We start from the raw sequence: 13,544 nt of genomic DNA on the forward strand, positions 1-13,544 counted from the left end.
GAATAGCCTTTGTACAATCCTTTTTCACAAGATGTCAGCAACGTTGGTAGAAGACGGCCGGAATACCATCAGGGCCAGGAGACTTCATCGGCCCCATTTGGAAAATAGCCTGTCGGACCTCCTTTGCAGTAAAGGGCTTAGCCAACAAGTCCGCATCATCATTCATTACCCTTTTATGAATGTTTCTTAGTACTTGATCGAAGGATGAAGGAGTGATTCCCTGAACTTGTTGATCTTGGTGCGGTCTAGAATAAAGCTTGATAAAAGAATCTTGAAAGCAGTTGCTAATCTCCTTATGATCATAAGTCCAATTTCCATCAGATTTTTTAATGCCAAGAATATAGTTTCTGCCCGCGCGCCCCTTGACCCAGTTAAAGAAATACTTAGTACAAGTGTCTCCATCAACCAACCATTTCATTTTCGCTCTCTGCTTCCAATAAATTGCCACCGCTGTAACACCCCCATACTCCAAGTTCCTTACCAGGACCACTCAGGTATGAAGACATTACCATCTCGGTTACCCGAGGCAATGATAATCAAACAACAATAAAGAAACAACATTTATTATAAATAGTTTAACGAATAGTTACAATCCATGAAACCAACTAAAAGTGCGATACATTATTCTCAAATGACTGTCTAACTGAAAAGTAAATAAACTAAGGCTACAGCGGAAGACTCCTATCGTCATGTCGTGGCATCCCCAGCTATCCCAGTACTCATCTCAATACCTGCTCAATATCTGCTCACCATCCCCGAATGGATCACCGCAGGTTTACAAAACAACACCGGGGTCAGTACTAATCACACAATCAATATAGATAACAATAATAAGATACACAGACAATTTGAATCACACACACACACACACACCACCAACTCCCATCATCTCAATCTTGACCGTCCACCGGACCCGCCACCAAAGGGGACCGCATCCGTTCCCACCTAAGCCCCGCTCATCATACCGAGCGATAACCATATCCCATTAATGTGCACATCCCCTTCCGTGGCGGGTTCCACGAAGGGCGAAACTAGGGCGTGAAGTCACTCCCGCAAGTGACCCCACTCAGCCGAGAACGCATCTCGAGAACCGTCAACAGCAATCACAACCACAAACACAAGACAATCATCATATCAAACAACTAACTACAAAGACATCACCAATATCCCATTATGGGACTAATACCGAGTAGGAAATCCTACCTGGAAAGCACAACAAGCAGACGGTATCTACAGCTGTATCAAAACGCCTCTTCTACGAATCCTCCTCCTATCACATAACACATAGAGACTACACATCACATACTACACACAAAACCCCCAATCCCTAAATTAGGGTTTAACCAATCTTAACAAAGCATTATAAAAATTATGTTAAAAGCTTACCCTTGACGCAAGGAACTCAACGATACGAATTACGACAAGAACCGACCGTCGAACTCCGGAATTGCTAAGAATGCGATTAGGAAGATGAACTGGTTGCTTTCTCTCTTAAACGGGGTTTTAGGTTTTGTAAAAGTGATTTAAAACAATGACGATTATGTTTAAATACCTTAATCGCATAATTAACAAAACCCGAGAAAACTCCCCGTAAAACCGGACACTCGATCGAGTACCCAAGGTACTCGATCGAGTACCCCCTTACTCGATCGAGTACCTCAGCTACTCGATCGAGTACCCAACAGGTCAGAAACTATTTTATTTCGCAACTTACCCTTACTCGACAGAGTAAGGGCTACTCGATAGAGTACCCCAAGACTTATAAATACGGAGTATTACAGTCTTCCCTCCTTAAAAGGAACTTCGTCCCCAAAGTTCAAACCACTACTAAACAAAGGTACTCCCCTAACATTCCCGACTCAGCAACCGAACATAAAACATGATACTAACCCAACTTATCCCGACAAATATCCCGACACAACATATAAAAGGTGTATAAAACTCTTAAAAACTCTAGCGATCATCTACTACCCCCCTAAAAGAAACAAGGTTACGTCCCCGTAACCATACATACCTGATCAAAGCGGAAAGGGTAACGCTCTTTCATGATATCCTCTGCCTCCCATGTAGCTTCCTCAGTCTCGTGGTTAGACCAGAGGATATTAAGCAAAACTGTCTCACCACTCCTAGTCTTCCTAACCTTTCGGTCTAGAATCTGCTTAGGCACCTCCAGATATGATAAAGACTCATCTAGCTCTAAGCTCTCTGCCTCCAACACATGTGACGGGTCACTCACATACTTCCGCAGCTGCGATACATGAAACACATTATGCACTCTCTCCAACGCAGCTGGTAAAGCCAAACGATAAGAAACTTCCCCAACTCGCTCTAAGATCTCATAAGGCCCTATAAACTTCTGACTTAACTTGCCTTTCTTCCCAAATCTCATAACTCCACGCATCGGAGACACTTTCAGAAGAACCTTGTCCCCAACTTGAAACTCTATGTCCCGACGATGTAGATCTGCATAACTCTTTTGTCGATCCTGGGCTGCTCTCATCCGTTCCCTGATCATCTTAATCTGTTCCACCATCTCATGCACCATCTCTGGTCCTAAAACCACTTTGCCTCGGACTATCGTCCCAACAGATTGGACTCCTACATCTCCTCCCATACAAAGCCTCAAACGGTGCCATACCAATACTTTGGTGTGATAGTCGTTGTTGTAAGAAAACTCTATCAAGTCCAACCTCTGCTCCCAGCTACCACCAAAATCCATCACACAAGCTCGCAACATATCCTCAATAGTCTTGATTGTTCTCTCGGTCCGCCCGCCGTCATCAGGATGAAATGTTTGTACTCATCTTCAAAGTTGTTCCCAACGATTCCTGCAACTCCTTCCAAAACCTCGATATAAACCTCGCATCTCTGTTAGACACTATGTCCTTAGGGACTCCATGTAACTTAAGCACGTTCTTTCGATAGGCCATAGCCAATTGTGCCTTAGTCCATGTATCTTTCATTGGAGCAAAGTGAGCTGACTTGGTCAGACGATCCACTATCACCCAAATCATGTTGTTACCTTGTTGACTCTTAGGCAAACCCACAATGAAATCCATGGAAATGGATTCCCACTTCCACTCAGGCACCTCTAAAGACTGAATCTTACCTTGTGGTCTTCTCTGTTCCCCTTTAACTCTTTGGCATGTCAAACAACGGGACACAAACTCAGCTGTCTCTTTCTTCATCCCAGGCCACCAAAACGTTTTCTTCAAATCCTTGTATAGCTTGTCTCCACCTGGATGAACTGAATATGGTGTGCAATGCGCTTCTGTCATGATCGTCTTTTTCAACTCCTCATCATTAGGCACACACCACCTACCAACAAACCTCAAACTACCATCTGTATGAATAGAAAACCGGGACACTGTCCCTTTCTCTACTCCAGCTCTCCACTCAACTATCTTAGGATCCAAGGCCTGTTTATCCCGAATATCATCATAAAACTCAAGCTGTACTGTCATATCGCCCATGGCATCTCCTTTCTGCATCATATGTATCCCAAAGCTCGCTACCTCATCCCTCAGCCTCATCAAAGATAGAGCTGTACACAAGGAATGTACACTCTTCTTACTCAAAGCATCAGCTACAACGTTGGCCTTTCCTTCATGGTAGATGATTTCCATGTCGTAATCGCCAATCAACTCCATCCACCTCCTCTGTCTCATGTTCAACTCCTTCTGCGTGAAGATGTACTTAAGACTCTTGTGATCAGAAAATACCTTAAACATTGCTCCATAAAGGTAATGTCTCCAAATCTTGAGAGCAAACACCACTGCACCCAACTCCAGATCATGGGTAGGGTAGTTCTCCTCATAAGGCTTCAATTGCCTAGAAACATAGGCAATCACTTTACCATTCTGCATCAACACACATCCCAACCCATTCTTCGAGGCATCCATATAAACCTCAAAATTCTCGCTCCCTTCAGCCAATGCGAGGACAGGAGCTGTGGTCAAACGCTCCTTTAATGTTTGGAAACCCGTCTCACAACTCTCATCCCAACGAAACCTGTTCTCTTTCCTCATCAACGCTGTCATCGGTCTAGCTATCTTGGAGAAATCTTTTACGAACCGTCTGTAGTATCCAGCTAAACCCAAGAAACTCCTAACCTCAGCAACATTCTTCGGTGCTTCCCACTTTGTCACTGCCTCAATCTTCGCCGGATCCACAGCTACCCCATCTTTAGAGATTACATGCCCCAGAAAAGCAACTTTCTCTAACCAGAACTCACACTTGGACAGCTTAGCATACAACTCATGATCCCTCAAAGTCTGCAACACGATCCTCAGATGCTCCTCATGCTCCTTCTTAGTCTTAGAGTAGACTAAGATATCATCGATAAACACTACTACAAACGGTCCAAGAACTGCGTCAAGATTCTATTCATCAAATCCATAAACACTGCCGGCGCATTAGACAACCCAAACGGCATCACCACATACTCATAATGGCCATACCTTGACGTGAAAGCTGTCTTTGGTATGTCCACCTCTCTAATATTCACCTGATGGTACCCCGACCTCAAATCAATCTTAGAAAAGACTGTTGCACCGCTCAACTGATCAAACAGGTCATCTATCCTTGGCAAAGGATACTTGTTCTTTATCGTCACACGTTTCACTCCACTGTAATCTATGCACGACCTCAAGCTCCCATCTTTCTTCTTCACGAACAGAATCGGGTGCTCCCCAAGGCGATACACTTGGTCTAATGTATCCCTTCTATATCAAATCATCCAACTGCTTCCTAAGTTCCTCCATCTCCTTAGGACCCATACGATGCACGTGCCTTAGAGATTGGCCCCGTCCCTGGCTTCAACTCTACGGTGAAATCTATCTCCCTCTTCGGTGGCAACCCCGGAATCTCCTCTGGAAAAACATCTGCAAACTCTCCCACCACTGGTATCTCATCAAATGTCGGAATCTCTATCCGGTCATCTCTCACATGGCACAAGATCAGAGGACATCCCTTCCTCAGATAAGACTTCAAGGTGACAGCTGCAATCAACTTAACTTTGGGTTTGACTAGAAACCCACGGTAAGACACACTAACACCCTTTGGACCTCTTAAGGACACTTTCTTTTGATGACAGTCTATCTTAGCTTTATACTTTCCTAACCAATCCATCTCAACTATCATCTCAAAACCGTTAAAAGGAAACTCTAGCAAGTCTACAGGGAAATAAACTTGCCCAACTATCAAAGATACATCTCTAAACAACCTCCCACACGATACAGACTCACCCGAAGCTATGAAAACTTGCTCACTAACAGACTCATATACTCTCAAACCCAACTGTTTTACATGACTCGAAGACACAAACGACTGAGAAGCCCCCGAATCAAACAAAACAAAGGTAGGAATACCATTAACAAGGAATGTACCGGTGATAACATGCGCATCTTCCTCAGCTGCTTTCTTCTCCATCATGAATAACTTGCCACTGGTCTTCTGCCCACCTCCCAAGACAGTACTGGCTGATGCGGTCGGCTTGGCACCCGACCCTTGATTGTTGTTGTTGTTCGTCGGTGTCTTCTGATAAGAATTACCGCCGTTGCGGTTGCCTCCACTCTGTAACTCGACTTCCCGGTTTGGCCATGATCCAGCCCGGTCATTTGCTTGCGAAGCTGTGCGGAGTCTCTGAAAGATCCCGGTGCACTCGTGCACTCATGTCTCTTGTGGCCTACACCACCACAACCAAAGCAGGTCACTCCCCAACTATTACTCACACTCCCACGGCCACGCCCAAAGGAAGCCCCAGCGCTAAACCCAGACCCAGCAGAAAATCCCTTAGACTGATTGTGGTTGCCTTTCTTGTGATTCGATTGGCCACCACCCTCGCTCTCGGACTTCCTCTTCTCACCACGACCTCTCCCGAGCCATCTCCACCAACCTCTCGGCTCTTCCAGCCCTCTCATAAGCTTCCTTAACATCGGTAAGGATCCCCACGGGTAACTTATCCATAATCGTGGTAGTCAACCCTCTTTCAAACCTCAATGCCAGGTTCTCCTCACTCAAACCCATATCCTCAGCATACCTGGACTTCTCATTGAACTGTCTGTAGTACTCGGCTACCGACATCTCAGTGGTCATCTTAAACTTATCAAACTCTTCCCTCAACTTACTCCTTACACGCTCCGTTTAACTCCTTCCTCACACGACCCTACGAAACTCCTCCCAAGGTATAGCGGGTAAGCCTTGGTTGGTGTATATCTCCTTAGCACTCACCTTCACCGAATCCCACCACTTGCCTCGCCTCCCTCGGATAGAACGCGGCTGTTCCACTCTCATCTCATCAGGACAATGAACCAAGTCTAAGATGTTCTCCATCTCTCTCAGCCAACTATCAAGAAGGTTAGGTTCCCCAACCCCCTTGTATTCCTTCGGGTTAAACCTCGCAATGTAGAGGCTGATTTTTGAATGATCAACCTCCTTCTCCTTACTCTTATCCTTGTCCTCATTCACTCTCTTCAGGGTCTCAGTAAGAGCATCCTGGTGCTCTAACATCTTAACGATGTCATCCACGGTCATAAGCTCAGCTCTCGCGTACAAAGTAGTTCTCTTGGGCGGCATCTTGAAACTATACATATATAAGAAAAGGGGTAGATATGAACATACGTACTAATCTTCAAAACACGAAGACGCGACCCCCAGAACCTACTCGATCGAGTTCCCAAATCTACTCGATCGAGTAACGGGCTACTCGATCGAGTGCCCCCACGTACTCGATCGAGTACCCAAACTCCAGACCCAAACAGACCTTCTGATCTCTTACCTACTCGATCGAGTATCTAGGCTACTCGATCGAGTGACCCCCTACTCGATCGAGTACCCCTAGTTACTCGATCGAGTGCCCCAAAACTCGATTCTGGACTCAAAATCGCCAAAAACCCACCCGATCGAGTCAGTCTCACTCGATCGAGTAACACTAATTCGTAAAAGCTACCCGCATGTTACGTCATATGCTAACATGCTAACTTTATAAATCACATATTATATCATAACAATCATGCTATTAATTGCCACGTTGTAAAACATTCAACATGCTATCATTTCATCAACAGTTTCTATATATATCGTCACTTTTCTTTCACCTCCTCAACTTCCAATTCGAACATCCAACAATCACACATTCCGTCACATTTGTAAACAAGTCAACCAAACACACATACGACTCGACAAACACTTCCCCCATGTGACCGGTTCAAAGTTGTAGGGCGACCCCCGCGACTTTAGGACGTCTCCCAAGCCTTTGCACTAGCTCCTACAACTTTTACCCCGGGTTCATTTTAATTGACTCCCTATGTTCATTAAGTTCATTGGTTACAGGTTTCAGGAACCTGGCTCTGATACCATTTGTAACACCCCCATACTCCAAGTGCCTTACCAGGACCACTCAGGTATGAAGACATTACCTTCTCGGTTACCCGAGGCAATGATAATCAAACAATAATAAAGAAACAACATTTATTATAAATAGTTTAACGAATAGTTACAATCCATGAAACCAACTAAAAGTGCGATACATTATTCTCAAATGACTGTCTAACTGAAAAGTAAATAAACTAAGGCTACAACGGAAGACTCCTATCGTCATGTCGTGGCATCCCCAGCTATCCCAGTACTCATCTCAATACCTGCTCAATATCTGCTCACCATCCCCGAATGGATCACCGCAGGTTTACAAAACAACACCGGGTCGATAAATCACACAATCAATATAGATAACAATAATAAGATACACAGACAACTGAACTGTCACACACACACACACCACCAACTCCCATCATCTCAATCTTGACCGTCCATCCCACTTTGGACCCGACCACCCGATGGGGGACCGCACCGTTCCCACCTAAGCCCCGCTCATCATACCGAGCGATAACCCCGTCCCATTAATGTGCACATCCCCTTCCGTGGCGGGTTCCACGAAGGGCGAAACTAGGGCGTGAAGTCACTCCCGCAACTGACCCCACTCACCGAGAACGCATCTCGAGAACCGTCAACAAAGAATCACAACCACAAACACAAGACAATCATCATATCAAACAACTAACTACAAAGACATCACCAATATCCCATTATGGGACTAATACGAGTAGGAAATCCTACCTAGAAAGCACAACAAGCAGACGGTATCTACAGCTGTATCAAAACGCCTCTTCTACGAATCCTCCTCCTATCACATAACACATAGAGACTACACATCACATACTACACACAAAACCCCCAATCCCTATATTAGGGTTTAACAAATCTTAACAAAGCATTATAAAAATTATGTTAAAAGCTTACCCTTGACGCAAGGAACTCAACGATACGAATTACGACAAGAACTGACCGTCTGAACTCCGGGAATTGCTAAGAATGCGATTAGGAAGATGAAGTGGCTGCTTTCTCTCTTAAACAGGGTTTTAGGTTTTGTAAAAGTGATTTAAAACAATGACGATTATGTTTAAATACCTTAATCGCATAATTAACAAAACCCGAGAAAACTCCCCGTAAAACCGGACACTCGATCGAGTACCCAAGGTACTCGATCGAGTACCCCCTTACTCGATCGAGTACCCCAGCTACTCGATCGAGTACCCAACAGGTCAGAAACTATTTTATTTCGCAACTTACCCTTACTCGACAGAGTAAGGGCTACTCGATAGAGTACCCCAAGACTTATAAATACGGAGTATTACAACCGCCCGTGCAAAATCCCTAACCTCCATATTCACAAGTTCATATTCTTCCTCTCCACCACCCGAAGTAGCAAGTTCCACACCCTGTTCCAACCGTTTATCAAATTCATCCCATTTATCAGACCAGTCATTCTTTTTATCTAAGGCCCACCTCTTGACATGCTGCCGAACCCTTGCAAGCTTCCGAGCAACTCGGAATGTAGGAGATCCAAAATCAGGTAAAGTCCAAACGTCCTTAATAATTTGAATGCATTCTGGATAATCCAAAGTCCAGGCATCCAACTTATAGGGCTTACTGCCAGCGGATTTAGTAAGGTGAAGATCAAGCTCAATAGGTGCATGATCCGAGATCTGAATCGGGTGGTGCTTAATACCCGTTTCAGGAAAGAGGGTAAACCACTCCTTAGATCTTAGTGCCTTGTCTAGTCGGTCATAAACTATGTGGTTTCCTTTTCTATTGTTACACCAAGTAAATCGAGGCCCCTTGAAAGGGATATCAATAAACTCATTCCGTAGCTTCCAGTTATTGAAAGAACAAGCACCTCGTATGTGAGAATTACAAGCACTTAATTTATCACACTTATAGTCCACTTGGTTAAAATCTCCCACAATGAGAAATGGACGATTAAGCTTGTGTAAGTAGGCTTCTAAAGTCCCAAAGACCAACTCCCTTAGCTCGAATTTTGATGCACCATAGAACAACACAAGATACCATAAACGCCCATTCATTTTCTCCACTAGAAAAACCATAAAATTATTACATGTCTCCACAAGGCTCATTTTAGCTTCTTTCTTCCATCCGACCCATAGCCCACCCGTTACAACATTTGCATCAATGCCGGCGGTCATAACAAAACCAAAAGGGCGAAATAAAGGACTAACATTATTTACATTACACTTAGTTTCGATAAGGAAAATAAAATCATAATAACTACTACAAGTAAGCGCTCTAATTTTAGGAATTGTAGGGGCGAGCGCATTATTTAGACCCCTACAATTCCAAATCAGTCCATTCATGGCGAGAGAGGAGGTTGTGTAGGCCCAACCTCCGCAAAGCCGCCATCAAAGTTCACAGAAGAGTCTGAATCCATCATTTCCTCATCATCAGTAATTTTTATGCAAAAGCTAGCCATCTTGCCTTGGATAGCCGTAGTCTTACCTTCCTGTCCAGTCCGTTTCTTCACGCAGCTCTTCTTGGCCAGATGCCCAAGAAAATCCTTTGCCCTTCCCAAGAAACTCACATAATCAGAGTGCACGAGGTCATCAGCAACTTCAGTGCAACACTTGCGTTTCTTAGCCAATCTGACAGCAGTCTTTAGGCTAGAACTCATTTCAGAGTGACAATATAGATCAGCCAGGCCCATACATCCATCAGACAAGCCATGAATTTCAATGTTTGATATTAAGAGAGCTTTATTCCCAACAGAAGGAATAGTGAAGAAATTATCACCTGAAAGCCCATTAGGGTCACCCGTAACAGCAGCAGCATTTGGTTCAGCTGTCTGAAGTTCAGATTTTTGAAGGAGATCCTTCAAAGGTAGTAGAGATGAGGAGCCTAGTTCCAGCTCCTTGCCCTTGTTGGTGATTGCTGTGGAGGATAGGGCACAACTAGGAGGCTTGAGTTGCGGGAGATCAAGAGGCCCATCAGTCTTGAATACACCATCATATCCCACAGTGAGGACAAGTTCAGTATTCACCTTACTTGTTGATCCCTTTATTGGACCAAGGTCAGCTTTAGATACATTGTTATTAGTTTCTTCAGAAATCAAGTTGATAGCATGACTATACCCAGATGAATCCTGAGTTGCTGTGTCCCAATTGAGAAAGCTTTTAGAAGATGAGTCCTCAGGTATAGGACTGGCAGTTGCAGCTTCAGAATCACTTATATAGATAACATCATTAAGGAATTGATCTGCTTGATTGAATGCATCCGAGTTTGCAGCAGTAAGAGGCACAGAATCTGGGTTGCCAGTCTCAACAAGTACAGCAGCAGAAAGCCCACCAGCAGGGGCACCATTAACCTTATCCATGTGATCACGTTGGGTAGCAGCAGCAGCAGAAGCTTCCTGGGCAGCCACATTGTTTGCTACTGCCATAATCTGATGCTCAGTCTGTTCCGTGGTAGCAATTTGAATTACAGAGCCATCAGGTTGATGGTAGCGTATAGGCAGACCACCAGGAGGGGGGTCAAAGGTTTGATTATAACCTTTGTGATCATCATCCATTCTTGCCCATTCAATGTCCCCCTCCACCCTGTTAAGAATCTTTTCTTGGATGCGTAGATCCCTGTCTAGAGCACCACTTAAAGAACCCTTTCCAGCATAAATCAGGTACGGATCATTTTGTTGGAGTTGATGTAGTTGATCCAGATAAGCCATATGCACATCCCCCTGATTATCAAACTCATCCCCCGCGCTATGGTAGTCTTCATCAACATTTTGATTATGGTTGCGATCTTCATCTAGCCAACCCCCCATTCCAGGATTAACCCCAGTTTGGGAAGGATTTCCAATTCCATCAGGCTCCTCATGACCAGTAAGTTCTTCTACCTGATTTAAGTTATCATCCTGAGAAGCTTCATTCATATCCAAGTCTAGTTGTGCCAAAGCATTAGCCTCATCCGTAGCCTCAGCAACAAAACCCCCTCCTGAGCTTCAGTCATTGCAGTATCTCCCACCTGCCCAATCACTTGATCTTGTTCCTGTGCCTGAGCCTGCCCATGAGTTCCTGCATCCACATTCCCCACTTCAAAGACAACAGGCCCAACAAAAGGCTGGGCCGTAACAGCAAAAATCATTCCTGGTAGAACCCTACCACCAGGAGTAATTCCTAAATTGAAATCAATGACACGTTCAGGAGACTCCCTACCCTGTCTATTACTCCTATCAACACCATTTCTCAAACGAATTCTGGAATTGATGAACCTAGTAGTGGGAGGGGTAGCCCTTAAATCGAGATTAAACATAGTATGGTTACTATGAGACTAAAATACAACGAAACCTTTATGCTCCACTCTATCCAGCATACCATTTACATTTGAAACAATGGTAGCCACACTCTTTCTGCATTGGGACCCTTTGTGCCCCACCTTCCCGCATTTTATACAGTATTTGAAAATTTCCTCGTAACGAAATTGAACCCAGAGCAGGTACCCCCCCCCCCCCCTCCATTGCCAGGAAAAACCCAGGCATTAGGGGTCATTCAATTTGATACCCACCTTAAGTCTAAGATAGTCGTTCTCAGGAATTACATCGAAAGGTTCAACAAAGAAACTCTGACTCAGAAGCTTACCCGCTATGTTAGCTACCTCCATAGTAAGGTACTCAAAAGGAAGTCCGCAAACGCGAACCCAAACTTCAGCATAAGGGAATCTAACAGTTCTTGGGACAGTGTCAGCATACCAGCGGGCAAAAACCATTATGGCTCCCTCAATAGTTGCAGTACTTCTTGTCAAGAGCCCCTCCCTGTCTTTATCGTCCTCACAAAAGAGAACGTAAATCTCTCCCATTTTATATGCTTTAACTCGTCCTTTAGTTCTCCATTTCTTCCTTATGATATCATTTACCAACTCTGCTTCAAAGAGTCGGTAATCAACGAAAAACCCAGAATGCACTTTCCCCGAACTCCCGGACTTCCCAAGATGCGAGGGATCAACATTCACCACCCCCCCAGACCAAGGGAAACGCCAGAGGTTAATGTGTTGTGGGTTCAGAGGCTAGAAATCCGTATTTGGATGTGTCTGATGATAATTTTGGTGATTGTAGATGTTCTGATGCACATCTCCATTGATATTCTCAGATGGGTTTCCAAAACGCCCAAATTGATTTTCGAAATCCATTTTATTTGATTGAGATTGTTGAAGGTATTTGAGAAGTAGTGATTGAATATATGCTTTATGAGTAGTGATTGTAGAAGAAGAAGAGGATGATTGTGAGAGTGATGTGAACATTATTTGCGCACATTTAGTCCCCTAATTGAGCCTATTTTGCATATTATTATAGCATTTCATGGCCATTTTATCTGTCAAAACCTTCCTATTTGCTTTTCTATCGCATTTCATATGTTTTGTAGAAAAGGAGATAATAAGGCGGAAATTCCCGTCTTTCATGCATATTTGGAAGCTTATTGATGATATTAGATGGACTAGTATGAAGAAGAGGCAAGAATGATGACCAAAGACGTAGGAATAAAGTGTATATAGAAGGATCAAAGGGTTAAAAGTAAGAATGACGAGAGGGAAGGCATTACAAGAAGAAATCGCTCGAAAACCGATCCAAGGGTTGCTCCTTTGGCTCTGAAAGTATGCTAGATGGAACGGCATCGAAAACTCAAGTGATCTAGGCTTTTGAATCACTCCAATAGGAGTCCGGATGAGAAAATAACTTCCGTTTTACAATCCGAGCTCAAGATACAGCTCAACCCGCTCGGGTCAAATTCAACCCGCTCGGGTTGAAGCCCAGGACGCCCATATTTCGCTCGGGACGGGCGTATTCCTGGACAGGAAACTTTTCCTTTCTTCGTGAACTACAATCCGCGCGGCTTTGCTCTAATCCGCTCGGATTCCACCTCCACAATCCGCCCGGATTCCCTCGAATCCGCTCGGACCCCATCACCAGAATCCGCCCGTCCCGACCTTATTCCGCCCGGATTCCGGTACAGCGAAATTTCGTCTTCTCCAAGCTACAAAGAAAGAAGCCCTTCCTTCGAAAAATACCGGCTCCTACTTGCTCAATCTAAAAAGTGTAATTACTAGTTTAGCCCTTAGTTAACCCTAATGCATCCACCTAATTTCCACTATAAATACCCTATTCTTAATAATCCTTTGTACACATCTTTTTAGCTAGAAAATCC

The 13,544-nt window shown here is 44.3% G+C and overlaps 1 protein-coding gene across 1 annotated transcript; it reads right to left on the reverse strand.

The window, feature by feature from the left end:
* Positions 1-34: 34 nt before the first annotated feature.
* On the reverse strand, positions 35-9,542 carry LOC141601838 (uncharacterized). The gene is made up of 2 exons (XM_074422144.1): positions 8,718-9,542; positions 35-361 (listed from the first exon to the last, which is right to left on the reverse strand). Exons 1-2 carry the CDS (start codon positions 9,540-9,542, stop codon positions 35-37), a joined length of 1,152 nt encoding a protein of 383 aa, XP_074278245.1.
* Between the last annotated feature and the right edge of the window lie 4,002 nt (positions 9,543-13,544).

This window comes from Silene latifolia, chromosome 9, assembly GCF_048544455.1.
Source record: "Silene latifolia isolate original U9 population chromosome 9, ASM4854445v1, whole genome shotgun sequence".
Taxonomy (NCBI): domain Eukaryota; kingdom Viridiplantae; phylum Streptophyta; class Magnoliopsida; order Caryophyllales; family Caryophyllaceae; genus Silene; species Silene latifolia.